The 20,631-nt window shown below is 47.5% G+C and overlaps 2 protein-coding genes across 3 annotated transcripts in view; one reads left to right on the forward strand and one right to left on the reverse strand.

Moving 5' to 3' along the window:
• The window catches only part of LOC137143264 (zinc finger protein 436-like), a 604,313-nt gene that overhangs the window by 468,511 nt on the left and 115,171 nt on the right, over positions 1-20,631 (forward strand). The gene's annotated exons all lie outside the window — the stretch shown is intronic.
• FBRS (fibrosin) overlaps positions 1-20,631 on the reverse strand; it is a 29,631-nt gene that overhangs the window by 1,893 nt on the left and 7,107 nt on the right. The window contains exons 10-17 of one of the 2 annotated variants that reach the window (XM_067532959.1): positions 10,515-10,610; positions 10,175-10,243; positions 10,061-10,090; positions 9,674-9,745; positions 1,571-1,703; positions 1,155-1,238; positions 908-991; positions 122-341 (exon numbers count right to left, since the gene is read on the reverse strand). In XM_067532959.1, coding sequence (XP_067389060.1) covers positions 122-341; positions 908-991; positions 1,155-1,238; positions 1,571-1,703; positions 9,674-9,745; positions 10,061-10,090; positions 10,175-10,243; positions 10,515-10,610 — 788 coding nt within the window. The remainder of the gene's footprint in view (positions 1-121; positions 342-907; positions 992-1,154; positions 1,239-1,570; positions 1,704-9,673; positions 9,746-10,060; positions 10,091-10,174; positions 10,244-10,514; positions 10,611-20,631) is intronic. The other variant, XM_067532961.1, reaches the window with a different exon arrangement.

The raw sequence follows: 20,631 nt of genomic DNA on the forward strand, positions 1-20,631 counted from the left end.
CCCCCCATCAACCTCCAGCCAGCCTAGACCTCATGGCCCAGATCCCCCCCAAGCCCTGCAACCCTCATCCCTGGCCCAGCCAGCCCATGCCCCACCCGGCCTGCCCGCCCCCACCTCATACCTGTCCTTCTCGTCCTTAATGGCAGGCATCTCCCGCTTGTCAGGCTCCTTGTCATGCTGGCCTGGCCCGCGCTCAGCTGCATCACCGGCACCCCCTTTGGGCCAGGCGGGGGCAGTTGGGAAGGAAGGGGGCGTGCGGTGCAGCCGGTTCCATGGGTCGTGCGGACTGCCATAGGCCTGGGCCCCGGAGCTGTCCTTCTGCCCAAACATGGAGCTGGAGTCTAGGACAGGAGCACAGAGACCAGAGTATGAGACTGGGAGGGACCAAGAAGAACTCCACCCACCTGCCCCACCACTCCTAAAGCAGGGCCCACCCTCAGGTGCTCCCTACACAAGCTCTGCCCCTCCCCCCCCAAACAAGACCCCGCCCCCACGTACCTTCCCTACCCAGGCCCTCCCTCAGCCCTGGGGGGGATTAATCTATGGAGGTTTCCTAAAACAGGCCACGCCCCTCAGGTGCAGGCCATGCCCCCTCCTTCCCCCAGAAATCCCTGGTGCTGCTCACCTGCCCTCTTCAGCACAGGCCTTGCCCAAGGGTTGCCCCTGTGCAGTTACCATCCCTCTTGGACAAGCCCCCCCAACCCTCCATAGGGCATACCCCACCTCCTCTCACATGGGGGTCTCTGCCCAGTCACCATCCCCAGTGCTTGCCATGCCTCCACAGCTTTTCCTTTGTCCGTTCCGCCCCCAGCCCCTGCTCCCTCCCAGGTGGGCATCGGCCTGCAGGGTTCACCCTCACCATCAATGTAGCCCACCCTTAAGTCTGTAGACCATCCCCTCTACTCACTAAAGGCAGGGTTCCCCAGGCCCCCGAAGGCCCCATTGGAGAGCGCCCCTAGGGCAGCGAAGCTGGTGGGGCGGCTGAAGGGATCTGAAAGGCAAGAAGGAGGAGAGGGAAGAGGTGAATGGGCACAGAGATGTCCCCTTGAGCCCCGGTGCAACACTCGCAGCCCTCGTGCCCTGCTCCCCCCATGTCCGATGTGCAGCCCCTGACTGCCCAGCCCTGGTGCCCTGTAGCCAGCCCCAGCTCTTACCAACGTGTGGGCTGGGGCCCAGGAAAGAGCTGTGTGGTGCACTGGGGGGTCCAAAGGAGGCGCCGGAGCTTGTGTGGATGGCACCTGTGGAGGAGAGGGAGAGCATTAGACAGACTGAGCGAGGGGCGGATCCCTACCCCCACAGCCCACCTCCCCTTCCCCTACAGCCCTTGGATAACCCATCTCCCTCCCTCCCTCTGACCCTCACAACCCCCTAGCCGACCAGTCTCTTCCTTCCCCGCAATTGGCTCCCATCCCCCAGCCAGCCCATACATTACCCCCTCCCCCAGACAGGCCTCCAACCCCATGATACTCTGATACCCAGAGTGTGAGCGTGTGTTTTTCCAACAACCCTGGTACCCAGAGCTGGGTGAGGGGCAGTGAGAGCAGGATCTTAGGACCAGGAAGGTGCTGACCTGCAGGGGTGAAAAGCGTGGCGGGGCGTGTGAGCTCCTGGCCATGGGCGATGCTCCCAAAGGTCCCTGCGCCAGGAAGGCAGGTGATCAGGTCGTTCCGGAAATCCAGCTTGTGGGGATCACCCTGCATCAGCTGGGGAGAGGGGAGAAAGGAGGTCAGTCAAGGGGGAACCTAATTGCATCCCACAGGGCCCATCTAGCCTGTCCCCACCCAAGGCAGGGTCACCCCAGGGCTCCGTATGGTATCAGCCCCCAGGCACAAACTCCCCAGGGATAGGGAATGGGCCCTCCTGGAGGTCTGGGAACCCTGGTGTGAGCTGACAGGCTGGGAGCATGTGTAACTCTGGAAAGTTAATGGCACAAAGGTAAGGGAGGTGGCATCTGAGTCGGAAAAATCTACAGAATCATAATTCCAGTGGTGTCTCCCTCTGTGGCATGGCAGGAGGGCCTCACGGTTCCCCCAGCTCCCAGCACTAGGTCCTCTGGTTGTTGGAAATGGTGATCATACGTTATCGGAAATGGGTCGAGTTGGGCATCATTCAAAAGCCCATTCTCCCATGAATACAATGGGCCAAAGATGACAAACCTAGGGTAATTATGGATGAGAGAAAAATATTTAAAACTCAAGGTTTTTTTAATGATACTTTAGCCTGGGATGTCAATCATGCAGCCCACATGAAGTTAAATTGTGGCCCTTGACTGCCAATACAGTGGTATCAGTTAATGCTCAGAACATGCTACTTGCTGAGTTTTTTAATGTTACAGATTATTATAAATGGAAGGAGTGCTGCCAATTGATTTGGCATCATCGGCAAAAGAGAAGCGGTTCATTGAGGTTGATTATTGTCATTATCAGCTTTGTTTATTATGCCAAAAGAATTGTAATGGGGGGGCTGGTTAAGACATCAGCATCCAACCAGAAGTTACTGGGCTCCAGCCACAAATGAGATACATGTACTTATGTAACGTACATTACGTAACACAATTCATTACAATCCCAAAGTAACTGATTACAAAAGCCTTGTTTTTTATTTTGGTCTTGATTCTTTTTTAGGCATCAATGAGGAGATAAAGAGTATACCATTATGGAGAAGCTGGTTAAACACAATGCTCGATGGCACCTTACATGCTAGAAGAAGTGCAGCCGTAAACTGAATTTGACAAGGTTGGAGAGGAAATTCATTGAGCAACAACAACAACAACAAAAAACCCCAACAAAAAACAGTTGAAGATGCTGTGACAAGTGCCAGCTGGGGGGCAAGACTTGCCTTATAACTAGGTCTCAGGTGTTCTGAAATGAATACCTGCTTCTTCTGTGGTAAGTTGGAAAGCAAAAGGTATCCATTAAGCACAGTTTCACAACACATGAGAAACTGCATGAAGCAGTCACTCTTAGAAGAAAGGAAAGGAAAGTGGGTGTGCTGACCCAAAATGTCACTACATGTACGACACCGCGTATCACATCGAGTGCTATACCAAGAATGTATGTAATGTGCTGCATCAAAAGGTAACAGCAAGAAACAATGCTTATTTTACTAGTCCCTGCAGTTCACAGGTGATGCCAAACCTGAAAAAATAATCCTGTGTGACCTGCACTTCTTGAATTGGTACATCAGTGGTGGCAGTGACTTCAGAGCCGGCAGCTCTGACAATAAGCAAGTGGAGCACAAGTTGCCTATTTTATCGCAAAGCCTCACATATGAGCGCTTGAGCAAAAGGCAGGTTTGCATCACATACATGACAACTGTTTGGCATATGCGTAATCTACCACTACAATGATTTAACAATTCACTGCAAAACCTGTAGCAAATTCCTCGTGCAGATTATGCACAGCACTGGCTCCTCCACTGACTACATCAAAGTTCTCCACCTGGAGATGGCAATTGTAAATGAGGGTCTACGTTGTATGGAACTGAATGAAATGTCACATATTCCCCCAGATCTCTTCAAGAGTAGGTTTATATTTTGTGCTGCCTACAACTTAAGACTTCCTTGAAGATACAGCAGATGGCAAAGGAATCCTTCATGCTACTGTTATGGTCTGCTACCAGGAGCATCTTAATGAGGACCAGTCCCAGCCTATGTGCCGTCTCGTCCAACAAAGAACCATTCCTTGTAGGAGCTTCCTGACTCACTTTCCTACCAATGTCCAAAAATTTTGAAGCCAAGGAAGTCCAGTTTTCAATGAAGCAGCATGTAACTTGACTAGAGTAGAGCTTTCTACATTCACTAACCTTGACCTCACTTATTATTGTGCAAAAGTGGGATGAGTTCCAGAGGTGAACAATCCTTGAGTATGGTTTCAGCTGAAGAGACAGAAGACATAACCTCAGATGATCTGGACACCCAGGACGTACCAGACACCATTTCAGAAGAAAAGTACATTCCAACATGGTCAGTCTTTAACTCAGCACGACACAAAGCACCAAAGCAAATGACCCGTGTATGCATCCTGCCATGATGCCTGCTAGCCACACTGATACTTGGCTGTTACCATTCCTTATGCAGTTGGACCGCTTGAGTAAATACAGCTGGGGAAGTGAATCAAAATGTGTCATGACATTAGACAAGGGCCTATTCAACAGGTAATAATGTCCAGTGATGATCTTCATGGAAGGTGCATTCTACATCCTGGCAAATTGCACATATTTTTCACAGCGACACGTGCAATCGGCTCCTTAGTTGATGGCACTGGTATTGCTGCTTCTCCTTCCCTGCTAGCCACAATTACATGTTGCCTGCCCTCCTCCCCTTCTACAAAGGTTCTGATGCCCTTGATTGAGTAACCCTAGACCATCCCTGACCAGAGTTTGTCCAACCTGTTTTGAAACATTTCCAATAATAGGGATTCACATCCTCCCTCAGAAGCCTATTCCAGAGCTTCACTACCTTTAGAGTTAAAAAGTTTTTCCTAATATCTAACTTACATCTCCTTTGCTTTAATTTAAGCCCATTGCTTCTTGTCCTATCTTCGGTGGACATGGAGAACAATTGATGACTGTCATTTTTATAACAGCCCTTAACATAATTGATGATTGTTAGCACGTTCACCCTCTGTCTTTTTCTGGGCATGTTTGGTCTTGAGTTTTTTTAACCTTTCCTTGGAGGTCAGGTTTTCTAAACGTTTTAATCATTCTTGTTGCTCTCCTGTGGACTCTCTCCAATTTGTCTACATCGTTCCTAAAATGTGACACTCAGAACTGGACACAGTACTTCAGCTGAGACCTAACCACTGCCAAGTAGAGCAGGACAATTACTTCCCTTGTCTTACATATGACACTCCTGTTAATACACTCCAGAATGATATTAGCTTTTTTCACAGTTGCTTCACATTCTTGAATCATATTCAATTTGTGATCCACTATAATCCCCAGCTCCTTTTCAGCAGTACCGCCACCCAGTTATTCCCCATGTTGCAGTTGTGTCTTTGATTTTTTCCTTCCTAAGTGAAATACTTTGCCCGTGTCTTTAATAAATTTCATCATGTTGAATTCAGACAAATTCTCCAATTTGTTGATGTTGTTTTGAATTCTAATCCTGTCCTCCAGAGTGCTTGCCACTCCTCCCAGCTTGGTGACATCTGCAAATTTTATAAGTGTATTCTCTGCTCCATTATCCAAATCATTCATGAAAATATCGATTGATACCGGACTCAGGAATGACTCCTGTGGGACATCATTAAAATACACCTCCCCAGTTTGACAGCAAAACCATTGATAACTGCTCTTGAAATATAATCTTTCCATCAGTTGTGCATCTGCCGTGTGGTAATTTCATTTAGACCACATTACCCTAGTTTGCTTATGAGAATGTCAGGTGGGACTGTATTAAAAGCCTTACTAAAATCCAGATATATAACATCTTGATGGAAATTAGGTTGGTTTGGCATGATTTGTTCTTGACAAATCCATGCTGGCTAGTCCATATAACCTGATTATCCTCCAGGTGTTTACAAACTGATTGTTTAATTATTTGTTCCAGTATCTTTCCAGGTATCGAAGTTGGGCTGACTGGTCAATAATTCCTCGGGTCCTCTTTGTTCCCCTTTTTAAAGATAAGTATTGTGGTTGCCCTTCTCCAGTCTTCTGGGAGATCACCCTTCCTCCAGGAGTTCTCAAAGATGATTGCTAATGATACAAGATTGCATCAGCTAGTTCCTTAAGTATCTTACAATGAATTTCATCAGGCCCTGCCTACTAAAGTAACTAAATATTCTGTGATGGTTGCCTGGTTCCTTGCTAAAATAAGAGATGTAGAAATATGGGAGGAATTTAGAAAAGGAAATTGGGCTGTTAAAGGGTCACCAGTTTCTTTCTGTGCACTTGGTTCAAACAAAGACCTAGAATATGAAAACAGAGCGATGAAAGTCACTGGGAGATTGGTGGGTGGAACAGCATCCAAATGCTCTTCTGGTTTTTCCTGACAACCCCAGGACTCCATCGAATTTCGAAAGAAACATTAAACATGGCTGGGATGACTTCACCAGAAGCAACCAAGCACCAACTAGATTTGTTAGATGTTGTTAAATGCCAAGAAGGGGCAACAGTAAAGCTACACAATGAGCTTACTTGCACTGGCAATCCATTTGCATATGATGGATCAGAACTCATTAATAGCAATCTTCAGTGATGAGACAACTAAAGGTGTCAGTCGAATAGATACTTTGGGCCATGACGTGTATGAATCCTTCAAAACCCAAACAGTTATCCAAGGTTGTGTCAGTCTATGGACTCCAATCTAGAACAACAGACAAAGGCTGTGCTCAAATGCAAAGAAGAAAGTCAGAGTGAAGGACTAATCACAGAGAGGTCACTGTCTGTGCATCTCCTGGCTGTGTCCAGATTTCAGCGTGATGTTGATCTGTGTGAGATTTTGGGAAAGCACAAGTTCTTTATGGAACCACAATCTATGTTCGAATGCGACAGAACAGTGCATTCATATTGGGCAAAAAGCAAACTAATGCACCTCTTGCATCGTCTTCCTAAGCCAGAACCTACTGACAACGTTACTGGTGCCTTATGCAAGCAGAGGCCTTTCAGCATAGCAAGCATAGATGCAATGGCTGAGACGCAAGCTCTTGACAAACCAGAACCTGTTAACACCTGCTAAGATTTGGCTGAACACTTCATTATGAGGTTATGGAGAAAATACTGAACCTATGATGAAATGCATCTCATCTTTGACACGTATGCAGGGGAATCAATTAACAACATTACCCTAAAGAAGACACATACTGAAATCACCCCTGTCCGATACAAAATCATTGACTCCAGGAACATCTCCAATTTCACAAAGAAGCAGATACTGTCTCATGCTTGCATGAAGCATGAGTTAACTGAATAATTCGCAAGGAAAATGCTCCAGCATGCAAAGAATCGATGGAAGAATTTCATCATTGCATGGTATAATGAAGTTGCTGCCTCACATTATTCAGTGAACTTTCATTGTAGTTCCCATGAAGTGGGCTGAGACTAAAATGATCTTGCATGCAATCAAAGTCACAGAGAGAGGTGCTACTAAACTCTGGATTTTTGCACAAGACGTAGATGTTCTAGTGATCTCCGCGAGACGCTGCCCAAGATGTCCACAAGATTCTGTTTTTGTGCTTGCTGAGAGGGAACAGAATCACTGTGTATCCCTCAGAGATGTGTTTCTAGCACTCGGACCATTAAAAGCTGCCGCACTGCCAGCTTCCATGCCCTTTCAAGATGTGACACTACTGGAAGGCTGTTTAGAAAGACCAAATTGTCTTACTGGAAGGCATTTGAGTCACCTCTCTCCTTGCTCCAAAGGTGCTCGAAACAGCTGAGAACACTCATTGATGAGGTTTTTAAACTAAGGGGTGGCGAAAAGCTGACAGGTGTGGAGGAGCACACGGTTCAGACAGAGACATCCCATGGGGAGGATCTATTAACCAGGATTCTCTATATCCTAGTAAAGAAGAGAAGATAGAAGTTGATAAAGTACAGGTGGGAACTCGAGAACAATCAAATGAAAAAAAAGAGTCCCATTCAATTACATCACATCAAGGAAGACAACTAATAAGTGACAAATTTTATAAGTGCTTGTATACAAATGCTAGCAGTCTAAATATTAAGATGGGTGAATTTGAGTGAGGATATTGATATTATATCTATCACAAAAATTTGGTGGAACAATGACCATCAATGGGACATGGTAATTCCAGTGTACAAAATATACAGGAATGACAGAATAGGTCCTGGTGGTGAGGGAGTGGCACTATATGTGAAAGAAAGCACAGAGTCAAATACAGTAAAAATCTTAAATGAATTAAACTGTACTATAGAATCTCTATGGACAGAAATTCCATGCTTGAATAATAAGAGTATAGCAGTAGGAATATACTACTGACTGCATAACCAGGATGGTGATTGTGAAATGCTCAGGGAGATTAGAGAGGCTATAAAATAGAGAACTCAATAATAAAGGGGATTTCTACTATCCCCATATTGACTGGGCTCATGTCGCCTCATGATAGGATGCAGAAATAAAGCTTCTAGACACCACTAATGACTGCTTCTTGGAGCAGCTAGTTCTGGAGTCCACAAGGGGAGAGGCACTTCTTGATTTAGTCTTAAGTGGAGCACAGGATCTGGTCCAAGAAGTGACTATAACTGAGCCACTCAGTAATAGTAACCATAACATAATTAAATGTAACATCCTTGGTGGGAGTGGGAAATCAAAGAAGCCCAACGCAGTAGCATTTAAATTCAGAAAGGGGAACTACACAAAAATGAGGAAGCTTGCTAAACGGAAATGAAAAAGGACAGTCACAAGAGTGAAATGCCTGCAAGCTGCAGGGAAACTTAAAGAACACCATAACAGGGGCTCAAATTAAATGTATACCCCAAATAAGAACAGTAAGAGGACCAAAAAAACAATGCCACCATGGCTAAACAACAGAGTAAAAGAAGCAGTTAGAGAAGAAAAGGCATCCTTTAAAAATTGGAAGTCAAATTCTACTGAGAAAAATAGAAAGGAGCATAAACTCTGGCAAGCCAAGTATAATTAGGAAGGCCAAAAAATAATTTGAAGAGCAACTTGCAAAAGACAAAAAAACTAATAGCCATTTTTTTCAAGTACATCAGAAGCAGGAAGCCTGCCAAATGTGGGGCCACTGGATGATCAAAGAGCACTCAAGGAAGACAAGGCCATTGCGGAGAAGCTAAATGGATTCTTTGCATTGGTTTTCACTGCAGAGGATGTGAGGGAGATCCCCACACCTGAGCCATTCTTTTTAGGTGGCAAATCTGAGGAACTGTCCCAGATTGAGGTGTCAATAGAGGAGGTTCGGGAACAAATTGATAAATTAAACAGTTACGTGTAAAATATCATGTGTTCCCGAATCCATCCTTAGCTAATCAAACGCTCACGTGCAAAGACCAAATACTCATCACCCTGCAAACATCTGGCCAGTAGCCTGCCAGATCAGTGCGACAACCTGTCTAGCAGTGGTACCCTAGATGGAGATGACACTGATGATAACTGATGAATTCATGTTTTCAGTCCCACATGTCAAGGCTAACTTCCTTGTCTTTTTTATGTAAACAATGAATCCCTGTGTTAAAGTATAGTTAAAAACCCTGTTACCTCTTTTTGAATGAGAGTACAAGTTTAATTGATAAAGGTATCAGGCTAGTTTGACAAGATCTATTTAATTGTTCTAGATTTGTCCTGCTTGGTACTGCTGTGTTCAAGGGAGAAAAGGCTTTTGCATGATACCCAACTGGACTAATTTCTGATGACACAGTATTATCAAAATTGCCACCAACTGGAGAACCTAGAGTTGGGGGGGAAGCGGGGGAGCAGCAAGCCTCTCCTCCATCCGTTATATCACAAGGGTGACACCACTGAATTTATAATTCTGGAGATATTTAAGACTCACCTGACACCTCCCTGGCCTTCCTATGGCTGACCTGCCCACAGAATGAATTTTCACTACATTATGCTCCCAGACTATGAGTGCAGGATCCCAGCTGAGCTCTCGCCCAGCACTGGTACTGCAGGGGGCGCTATTGGTCGGAATCTGCTGTCCCCTGCAGTGCCCACTAGGGCCTAGAACGGGCACCACCACGACTCTACCTTCATCTTCTCCTGGTGCCGCAGGATCATGTAGGCCACGCGGACGTGCATGGAGCACCATTTGCCAGGCTTCTACAAGAAAGATGGGAAAGCATCAGCTCCTGGGACACACCAGGGCAGTGCCCCCGCCTGGGCTATTCCCCCCTTGTGACCCATTCCCCACAGTGCCCCCTGCTGGGCACAGGCTGGGCTATTTCTCTGCCCCATGACACATTCCCCACAGCGCCCCCTGCTGGGCACAGGCTGGGCTAATCCTCTGCCCCATGACCCATTCCTCATGGCGCTCTTTGCTGGGCACACACTGACCTATTCCCCCCATGACCTATTTCCCACAGCACCCCCTGCTGCAACCACGAAGTCACAGGATTGCTACACGTGGTTACTTACCCTCAGAGAGGGTCTGAAAGGGTCCGTGAGCTACAAAAAGACAGAGAGCGGGTGGTTAAAGAGGGATCTGTGTCCATGCCCCACGCCATGCAAACAGCCTATAGCCCCGCTCACCTGACCCCCTTTCTGGGATAAAGCAGGGGCGACAGTTCCCAGCCGTGATGGCAGCTCTGGGTTAGTGCTCTGGGGAGAGAACAGGGGGTCAAGAGGCTACAAACAAACAAATCCCCTTACCATAGCCAGAGCCAAACCTGGGATAGCATCCTCCCTACCATCCCCCCCACATAGCCTCCTAGACTCCCCACTCTTATCCATGAGATCCCACTCCCTGCCCAGAGCTGGGAATAGAACCCATGAATCCTGTCTCCCAGCCCGCTCCCACCCCAGCTTTAACCCTGTAGACCCCACTCCCTGCCCAGAGCTGGAAAGAACCAGGGTCTACTTCCTCACTCACCTTAGGCTGAAAAGCCCCCTGCAGGGAGCCAAAGGAAACAGCAGGGGGCAGGACAGGTGGGATCCCAGACACGGTGGGAGGGAATGTGGCATAGAACTAGGAGAAGAGAGAGGGCACAGAGAGCTCAATGAGTGGAAAGGGAAACGCCATCATTACAGGGGTCTCCTAGTCCCTGGGGAATAAGCAGGGACCTCAGACCTCAACCCCCGGGAACTCCCAGCCCTAAGACATGGCCCAGTCTCCCCCTGCTATATTTCAGCATCCGGGAACCCCTGGCACTGAGACACATTCCCATCCTCCTGGTTATATCCCACAGCCCCTGTCCCCTGCCGCTATACCCCAGTGCCTGGAAACCCCCAACACCGAGACATGGTCCCATCCCCTGGCTATATCACAGCTACTGAGTCACAGTCCATGCCCCCCCGCCATCAGATATCCTAGCCCCTGGGAGCTCCCAGCACTGAGACTCAGCCCCGTTCCCCGCCATATCCCAGTCCCCCGGAAGAAATGGTTACTCACCCCGTGCAATAACTAGTTCTTCAAGGTATGTCCCTCTCTGGGCACACTTATACCTTCTGGGCCTTTGGAGATTTCTCATAGCAGTGTCCATTCAGCCTGTACATGTGTGTTAATCAGCAACGTGCCCTGAGCTGTTGTTATACAGCACTTTGTGGGTGAACCGTCCTCAGTTCCTTCTCTGCCATGAAGCTCCATAGTAGAGAACTCCAAAACAGAGGGAAAGGAAGCCGGGTAATGGAGTAACCCATAGGGACACACATCTCAAAGAACCAGAGTTACTGCACAGCGTCAGTAAGCATTTCTTCTCTGAGTAGTGTCCCTATACATGCTCTACTCTAGGTGACTACCGAGCAGTTCCCTCTAAGGCGAAGAGGACTACGGAGTCGAGTCCAGTATGAAAGAAAATATGGTTGAGCCAAACTCAGTATCAGAAGCAGAGTTGTGAGTTATTGCCTAGTGTTCAATGAACGTATGTATGGAAGCCCAAGGAGTGACCTTACATATTTCAATAATGGGCACGTTTTTGAGAAATGCCATAGAGGCGGAAATGGATCTCGTAGAGTGAGTTTTTATGTCCGGAGGTGCCTGAATGTAACAAGATTTGTAGCAAGAATTAATGCAGTTGGATATCCACTTGGAAAGTCTTTGATCAGCTATTGCAGACCCTTTCAATCTATCTGTGAGCCAGACAAACAATTTGGGGATCTTTCTAAAGGGTTCAGTCCTATCCAAATAGAATGCCAGTGTTCTTCCAATGTCAAGGGTGTGCAACAGTGCCCCTTGATTATCGAGGTGAGGTTTAGGGTGGAGGACTGGCACGTGAATGGGTTGGTTAATGTGGCACTCAGAGGAAATGTTAGGTAAAAATTTGGGGTGGGATCACAAGGTGACTTGTCCTTAAAAAAATACTGTGAAAGGGGGGCCTGCCTAAGGCTCCCTATTTCCCCAACTCATCACACCGACATGATGGCTATCAGGAATACTGTTTTAATTGATCAATGGAGACGGTAACTATCAGTTCAAACAGTGGCTTTGTTAGGCATTTAAGAACCAGATTGAGGTCCCAAACAGGAGTAGGACATTTGACTGGCAGATTTTGATTTCTGAGCCCATTGAGGAACCTCACTGTTGTTGGGTGGGCAACAACAGAATAATCCTCCATTGGAGAATGGAAAGTCATGATGGCTTCCAGCTGGACTCTAACGGAACTCAGCAACAGTCCCGACATTTTTAGCGTTAGAATTTAGTCCCGTATATCTGGCTGTGAGGAGGTCATCAGTGGCATATATCTGGAGGTCACACCAAAAGACAAGTCTTGTCCATTTTTGAGAGTATGTGTAGCGAGTACTCTTTTTTACCTCCTCTGAGTACGTTGTCTCTACTCCAATGAACCATTGAACAACCATGCTTTAAGATGAAGCACTCCAAGATTGGGGTGAAAGATCTTCCCACCTTCCTGGGAGAGGAGATGAGGAGCGGCATGGAGAGGGATCGGTGAGCAAACAGCCAGCTGTATCAAGTAAGGAAGCCATGTTTGTCTGGGCCAGAGTTAAACTATTAGGATGACTCTGGCGTTGTCCTTTTAAATTTTGAGAAGAACTTTGACTATTAGAATCAGTGGAAATACCTACAGTAGATCTGATGACCAACAAAGGTGAACGGCATCCCACAGGAATCGGTGACGCAGTCCGCCTCTGGAACAAAACTGGGCACCTAATTTGTTTATTGCTGTGGTGGATTGGAAATCTCTATCTGCCAGTCAAGCATCCTAGTCCAGTTTGGGACCTATCTGGGAGATGCTCCATTACTGGAATATGTAGTGCAATATGCTGGAATCTATTTCTCATTTGCTGTCTTGGAAGAAGTGCCTGCTAAGAGTATCCACAGTTACATTCTGAGCCTGTGGAAGACAGGTTGCTGTGATGACAGTCTCGTGTATGCACCACTTCCAGAGCTTGACAACCTCGGGGTAGAGGAGGAGGATCTTGCTCCTCCTTGCCGGTTGATTAAAACATGCATGATATGTAGTCTCTCATGACCTTTATGTACTTGTTCCTGATTAGTGGTAGAAACTGGAGAAAGGCGTATCTGACCACTGTTTCCAGCAGGTTGATGTGTAGTGTGGTCTCTTGCGACGTTCACTTGCGTTGGGCTGTGAGCTCATCCAGATGCTCTCTTCACCCTGGCATCGAGACAGCCATTGTTATGATGACCACTGGGGGAGGACGTGCAAAGGGGACTCTTGCACACAGGTTGTGATGATGTTTCTACCATATTTATGTAGGTGGGTTTGGAAAGAAACATACTTAGACTGCGTCTGTTTGGTGAATAAATAGTCCTCAGCGCATCTGGCATCTTGTGTGATCTACTGGCTGCCATGTGCCCCGACAACTGAAGACAGTTCTTGTCTCGAGTTTGGGTGCTAAGCTGGATTGTACTGGCTATATTGGAAAGGGCCACAAACCTGTGCAGAGGAAGGCAGGCTCTTGCCGTTACTGAATCAAGATGAGCTCCTATGAATTCTAAGTTGTGCAAAGGGGTCAAGGAAGATTTCTGGATGTTCAGTTGTAGGCCCAAGTTGAGGAAGGGATCTACAGCTTTGGAAGTTGCCTATGAAGTCAGTTCAAGGAAGCGATCCTTCAGCAGCCAATCATCCAGGTAAGGGAAAACTAAAATACCTTTCCTGTGGAGCTGCACTGCAACTACTGACACAACTTTTGAAAAGACCCTCAGGGCAGACCACAAGCTGAAAGGGAACACGTGGTACTGAAAGTGGTCCTGGCTGATGACAAAATGTAGGAATTGTTTATGAGATGGGTGGATCGCAATTTGGAAATATACATACTGAAGGTCGAGGACTGAGAACCAACACCCTTGATCTAGTGATGCACTTATCTCTGCAAGTGTCACCATTTTGAATTTTTGTGCCGTCACATAAAAGTTGAAAGCCTCAAATCTGGGATGGGTCTCCACTATTCGTTTTGATACTAAGAATAAAACCCCTTTCCTCTGTGCTGCATGAGAGCTGGTTCTATAGCACCCAAGTGTAGGAGAAAGTCTATTTCCTGACAAAGCAAGATCTCGTGAGGGGGTCCCTGAAGAGGGACAGAGAAGTGGGGTTGGGTCAGTGGAAGAGACATGAAGGTGATGGCGTTCCTTGTGGAGATGACTGCCAAAATCCACTTGTCTGTAACTCCCAAGCCTGCCTGAAGGGATAAAGGGGGTCACCGAAGGGAGGAAGGCAGGTGATCTGGTGGAGCTGATAAGGATGAGGATGGTAATTTTGATCAGTCTATCAAAATTGCTGTGTGGAGGTGGAAGGGTGCAAGATGGAAGGCTGAGAGGTGGATGGTTTCCATCTCTGGAATTTCTGTCTTCTGATACGGTTCACATGGCCTCTAGGAATTCAGGAACTGTGCAGGACGGGATCTCTGAGCCGCCTGAGACTTGCTAAACCTTCTCTTGTAGGCAGGTGTATAGATCCCAAGAGAACCCAAAGTAGCCCTAGAGTTTCTGCACAGAGATTTGTCAGTCCTGTCTGCAAACAGTTTAGACCTATCAAAAAGAAGGTCTTCCACCTTATTCTGGTCCTCTTTTGGAAATCCAGAGAGCTGGAGCCAGGAAGCCCTTCTCATTAACTACCGCTGTAGAGATCGAATGGGCAGCAATATCAACAGCACTGAGGAAGGCTTGTAGCGATGTTCTTATAAGTAGCTGGCCCTCTGCAATAATTGCCTGGAATTGCTCCCTGTACTCATCCAGTAAGTGGTCAACAAAGGAGTTCAGTTTGGTGTAATCTATATTAACATATTTTGCCATTAACACCTGGTAGCTGGTGATTTTAAATGGTAAAGAGGCTGACAAATAAGATTTTCTACAAAGTAGGTCTAAATGCTTGTGATCTTTTTCATGGGGCATGGATTTAGCCCGGTGCTGCCTTTCCTCGTTTGTTAACTGTGATGACCACCAAAGAATTAGAAGAGGGATATGAAAATAAAAGCTGGGTCTTTTGCTGGAACATAATATTTCTTATCTGCTCTCTTGCATGTAAGAGGGTGTGCCAGATGATCTTTGCAGGGTCCAGAAGGGCCTCATTGACAGGCAAGGCTATGTGGGGAGACCAGGGTGAATGAAGGACATCATGAGGTTCTTGAACCTCCTTGAGAAGGATTTGCAAGGAGTCAGCAATTCTCTTGACCAGATTCTGTACAGCTTAAAATCATCCACCAAGGATGGAGGAAGAGACCGCTTCATCTGGAGATGAAGATATGCTGGCCAGAGGAGAGACCTCGTCATCAGCTTTAGTTTCCTGCTTCTCAAAGTTTTTTTCTTGAGGATCAAGTCTACTATAGAGGGCTGGCAATGAAGGTTGCCTGTCTCAGTGACGGGTGGTGCTCAAAGCCCTGGAAAATGCTCGGTGATAGGCCACCCAAGGGTCCTGGTATGGCCAAGGAGATGTTACATAAGAAGAAAAGGGCACTCATGGGTGCTCACACCAGCAAGATGGGGGTTGTGACCTTGTGCAACAAATGGACATAGTCTCATCAGAGACTTCTGGAGAGGGGCCTCTTTAGGGGTGAGGAGGAGGACCCTGGCTTAATATTTGGGAAACCACAGCAAGATCTTCATCAGAATCCTCTTCCTCAAGCTCACTATGGAATGGTGGAGTGCCTGGAGAAATTTGAGGTGAAACCGTCAGCACTGGGTGAACTTCCGGCGATCTCAATGTCCTCGGTTTTGAAAATACATTGGAGCTGAGCAGCGAAGAATCAAATGTCTGAGGCCATGTCTACACTGTTGAGGGAAGTTGACTTACTTTAAGTCGACTTTCAGCAGCCAATTTTTAGAAGTCGCAGCAGCGTGTATACACTACGCTGTTTGCACAGGTCTCGTGCGTCCACACTCACCACGCTTATTTTGACTTTCAAAGCAGTGCATTGTGGGTAGCTATCCACAGTGCAACTAGCCGTGGTGGCTGTTGTGACGAGTGTCATCGTCCCATGATGCAACGCTGCTTCCCCCTCCTTTCTTCCCCCAAACAATCAGGAAAAGTATTTTCATGCTTTTTTTTACTCCCTGCGCTTCCCATTGCTGCAGAGACATGGAGCCAGCTCAACTCTGCACTATTATTGTGAGCGTCACAAATACATCGTGGCTTATCATCGAGTATTTTCGAAGTAGAGCAAGAAGCTGAAGCACAGACAACAGCGATGCCACCAAGGCTGCCCTGCTACAAGCCATTGAGCACAACAATTCCCGATTGCTGCAGGCTGTAACGAATAATCTGCAGTCTGTGGAGCGCCAGTTCTGGTCCAGGGAAACAAGCACAGGCTGGTGGGACTGCATTGTCATGCAGCTGTGGGATGATGACCAGTGGCTGCAAAACTTTCGTATGCGAAAGGCAACTTTCCTGGAACTGTGTTCGGAGCTGCCCCCGTCCCTGAAGCGTGCGAATATTCACTTGAGACTAGCTCTGACAATGGAGAAGAGAGTCGCCATCGCTCTATGGAAGCTGGCAACCCCCGACTGTTACCGTTCAGTTGGGAATCAATTCGGAGTCGGTAAATCTACAGTGGGCATCGCAGTGATTCATGTATGCAGGGCCATCAATAGACTTCTGTTATGAAGGACAGTGACTTTGGGAAATGTGCAGAATATAGTGGAGGGGTTTGCCACGATGGGGTTCCCAAACTGCGGGGGGCCATTGATGGGACGCACATCCCTATCTTAGCGCCTACCCACCTAGCAACCGAGTACATAAACCGCAAGGGGTACTCTTCCATGGTCCTGCAGGGTCTTGTGGATCACAGGGGTCGTTTCACTGACATCTATGAGGGGTGGTCTGGGAAGGTGCATGACGCATGCGTATTTTGGGGCTGTTCTCTAATATGCAGGCAGGCACTTTTTTCCCCGACCAAAAAATTCACATTGGGGGTGTGGAAATGCCCATAGTGATCCTGGGGGATCCTGCTTACCCCTTGGCTAATGAAGCCATACACCAGGCACCTTGACAGCGACAAGGAATGTTTTAATAAGAGGTTAAGCAGTTGCAGAATGGTTGTAGAATGTGCCTTTGGGTGTTTAAAGGGTAGATGGAGGAGTCTCCTCACTAGGCTGAACATGACTGAGAAGAACCTCCCTTCTGTGATATCTGCTTGCTGTGTTCTTCATAATGTGTGTGAAGCGAAGAGTGAGAGGTTCCCCCAGGGTTGGGCTGTGGAGGCAGAAAGACTGGCCGCAAATTATGAGCAGCCAGATGCCAGCAGTATGCTGAGAGTGAACCGCAGAGTGCTTTGCATTAGGGAAGCTTTGAAAACCAGATTCTGCAATGAGCTGCAGGACTGATTTCTGTTCCTGTATGTTGTTTGCCTTTGGTGAACACCCCTCTCTCACCCCAACAATCGATATCTGTACCCGCCAAATCCCTCCAGAACAAGATACGATTTAATAAAGAAACATGTTGAAATGATGCAAACTTTTATTTATGAACATTCAGTCACGGGGGAAGGGGGAGAATGTTCATTCACTGTCTCAAGGGATAGGGTGGTAGCTTGCTGGCCAGCTGTCGGCCACTGCTTCCTGGAGGCGAGCACGTACTGCAGCCTGGCCAATCTCCTCCAAGACCTCTTGGAGGCGGGGGAGAGGCAGGGCAGCAAAGCCATAGGCTGAGAAGCGGTATGGAGGGGCTGCAGCGGGACTCTGTCCTGCCTCCGCTCCTCCTGAAGCTCCACAAGCCACCAGAGTATGTCTGCCTGGTCCTGCATGATTCGCAGCATCTCCTGCGTGGTACTGCGATCATGCTCCTGCATTTCTCTGCAACTCTCCCTGTTTATGTCCATATTCTGGGACAAGGTCAGCCACCACGCTCTGAGATCGGTCTCTGCGGCCACTGAGGCGTTCATGAGTTCACCAAACATGTCACCTCTGGTTTTTTTTTCCTCTTTCTAATCTGCGATAGTCTTTTCGCAGCATTTCTTGAGGGTGCGGCCAAGGCCGAGGTTTCTACAGAATGAAAGAAAAATAACAAGATAGCCATTGTTAGCAGAGTGAAGAAAATTATACAATTGCAACAATGTAAACAATACTCCTGGTGAAGTGCACAGGGCAAAAACACAGACCCTCATTCCATTCCTGACATCCCAGAAGGGTCTGCTCACTGTGCCCTTACAGGGAGGATCTGCGGATAGTTGGGGAGGGGGGGGATACAGTCTCTGCCTAAACCAAATAAAAGTAATCAAAGTGACTTGGTAGGACACTGCAATGGGGAATACAAAGACACAGGGCATCTGCTGTATAGCTCTGGTATTTTAAACATGCGCCGTCTTCCCTAGGTGACCATGAGCGATATCAGTCTCCTGAGGGTCACGCACGAGGAAAGGGAAGATTTGCTGCATGCAGCGGGCTACCAGCTGTGTTCAGTTATGATGCAGGCTCCCTTGATTGCAGCATGGCTCAGCAAAGTATCCTACTGTGGAGGGAGGAACAAGGCAGCCCTCCCCAGAAAACTTTTGAAAGGATAACAGATTACCTACACTAAAATTTCTATGAGATATCAACTGATGATCATCGGAGCATATCTCATCACATAAATAAACTGTTCCCTGGGTAACCCCCCACTACAGTCACCGAAACGCCTGAAATCCCCTTCCTGCCCCCACCCCTGAATGTAAAAGGACAGAACTGCTAAGAAGAAACAAAAAACAAAAAAAAACTCACCAGATTTGCCTTCCCTGGGATCATTAGTGCTGTCCTGTGTGCTGCTGGACTGCTCTGGGGTCAGGAATATGTCTTGACTTTTAGGGAGAACAGACACCCTGCTCTCCTCAGCCTCCTTCTCCTCCTTGTCCACGGAGTCCTCATCACTGTCCATGGACTGTGACCTAGCAGAGGTATCGATGCTGCAGGGCAGCACCGTGGTGGGATTGCCACCGAGAACTGCATGCAGCTTCTCGTAGAACCGGCATGTTTTTGGCAAGGAGCCAGAACGGCTGTTAGCTTCTCTGGCTTTCTGATACAACTGACGCAGCTCCTTGATCTTCATGCAGCACTGCTGAGCGTCCCTTTTGTGTCCCTTCTCCAGCATGCCCTGGGATATCTTCCCATAAATGTCCAGATTCCTTTTGCTGGCTCTGAGCTGAGCCAGAACGGACTCCTCGCCCCACAGACCAATGAGATCTAAGACCTCTGGTCAACTACATGCTGGAGCACATTTGGGCTTTGCAGTAGCCATGCGGAGTACAGTGACAAAGCTCTTCATGCTGGCGGCACAGGAAATGAAAATTCAAATCTTCCCAAGGCTTGAGGGCAGGGGTCATCTCCTGGTAGCACGACCACAGAACAGCACGGCACGACTGTCCAGAGCGGTCAAAATGGGGCATTGTGGGATACCTCCTGGAGGGCAATTCAGTCAATTTAAGTGAAGTTGTGTCTACACTGACCCTAAATCGAACTAACAAATTCAAATTAGGTGCTACGCCACCTTTAGAGGTAGTCTTATGAAGTTGACTTTTGCCGTGACTTAATTCCACTTAACAGTAGTGCCAGTGTAGACGCAGAGGTCAACATAAGTGACTTTATGTCGACCTAAGTTGCCAGTGTAGACCAGGCCTCAGATACAGTGAGGTCCTGGGGAAAAAAACTCCGGTAATACCAAGTGTGCTGTTGGCACCGAGTCTGTAGTCTGCACCCAGGTAATGGTGGCTGAGGGAGCTGACGGTACTGTGAGTCTCAGCCACTCCGAGGGAAGTGTGATCAGTGCTCAAGTGGGCTTCTTTGGTACCAAGGAAGCCGAGGAAGTGCTCTTCTTGCTGTTTTGAACTGCTAACAGCATCAATGATCTCGCTGTACCCAGGCTTTGCCATCTTTTGTCCTAGTGGTGCCCACAGTAGGTAAGGAACCAGCAGCCTTGTGGGTACTTGACTGGGGAACGGATAGTGCTTAAGTAGCTAAAGACACTGGCAACCTTGGCTTTTTAGAGGTACGTTCTCTACCTGGAGAACTCTGAGAACAGTATATGAAAGACTTATGAGAAGAGTCTTGCATCTTCCTCTTAGATGCCCTCGAGGAGAACAGCTCAGACATAGTGGAGGCAGCACATTTTCCTGGAGACTGGTGTACTAAGGGAGGGTCCCTTGGCGTGGGTCAGAAGCCAGGGGTAACGAGCTCTCCATCATGTGGAGATGAAGTTTGATCTCCCTGTTTTTTCTGGCTCTAGATTTCAGTGCCAGACAGATCTTACACTTCCGGGCAACGTGCAATTCCCTGAGGCAACAGATGCACTGCAAATGCACGTCATTTACCAGGATTACTTCTTGGTATGACAGACAATGTTTGAAACTGGGAGAACCGGGCATAATCTCCCAGTGAACAGGAAATACCTTAAATCTATCTAAATATAATAAATATGACTTTTAAAAATAATTTTATTTAAAACTAGGACGGTGAAAGCTCCTACTACCACTTACTAATTTACACCAAGAAGTACTACAAACTAACTACAACAATAACAAAGCAGGACACAGTTGAGGTAATCTCAACCGGGACAATTTCCAGAGCGTTGTCTCAGGTTGAGGCAGCTGAGAAGGAACTGAGGGCAGTT

Source organism: Emydura macquarii, unplaced genomic scaffold (genome assembly GCF_026122565.2).
Source record: "Emydura macquarii macquarii isolate MOO-44397 ecotype Brisbane River unplaced genomic scaffold, CSIRO-AGI_Emac_v2 contig_3305, whole genome shotgun sequence".
Taxonomy (NCBI): Eukaryota; Metazoa; Chordata; order Testudines; family Chelidae; genus Emydura; species Emydura macquarii.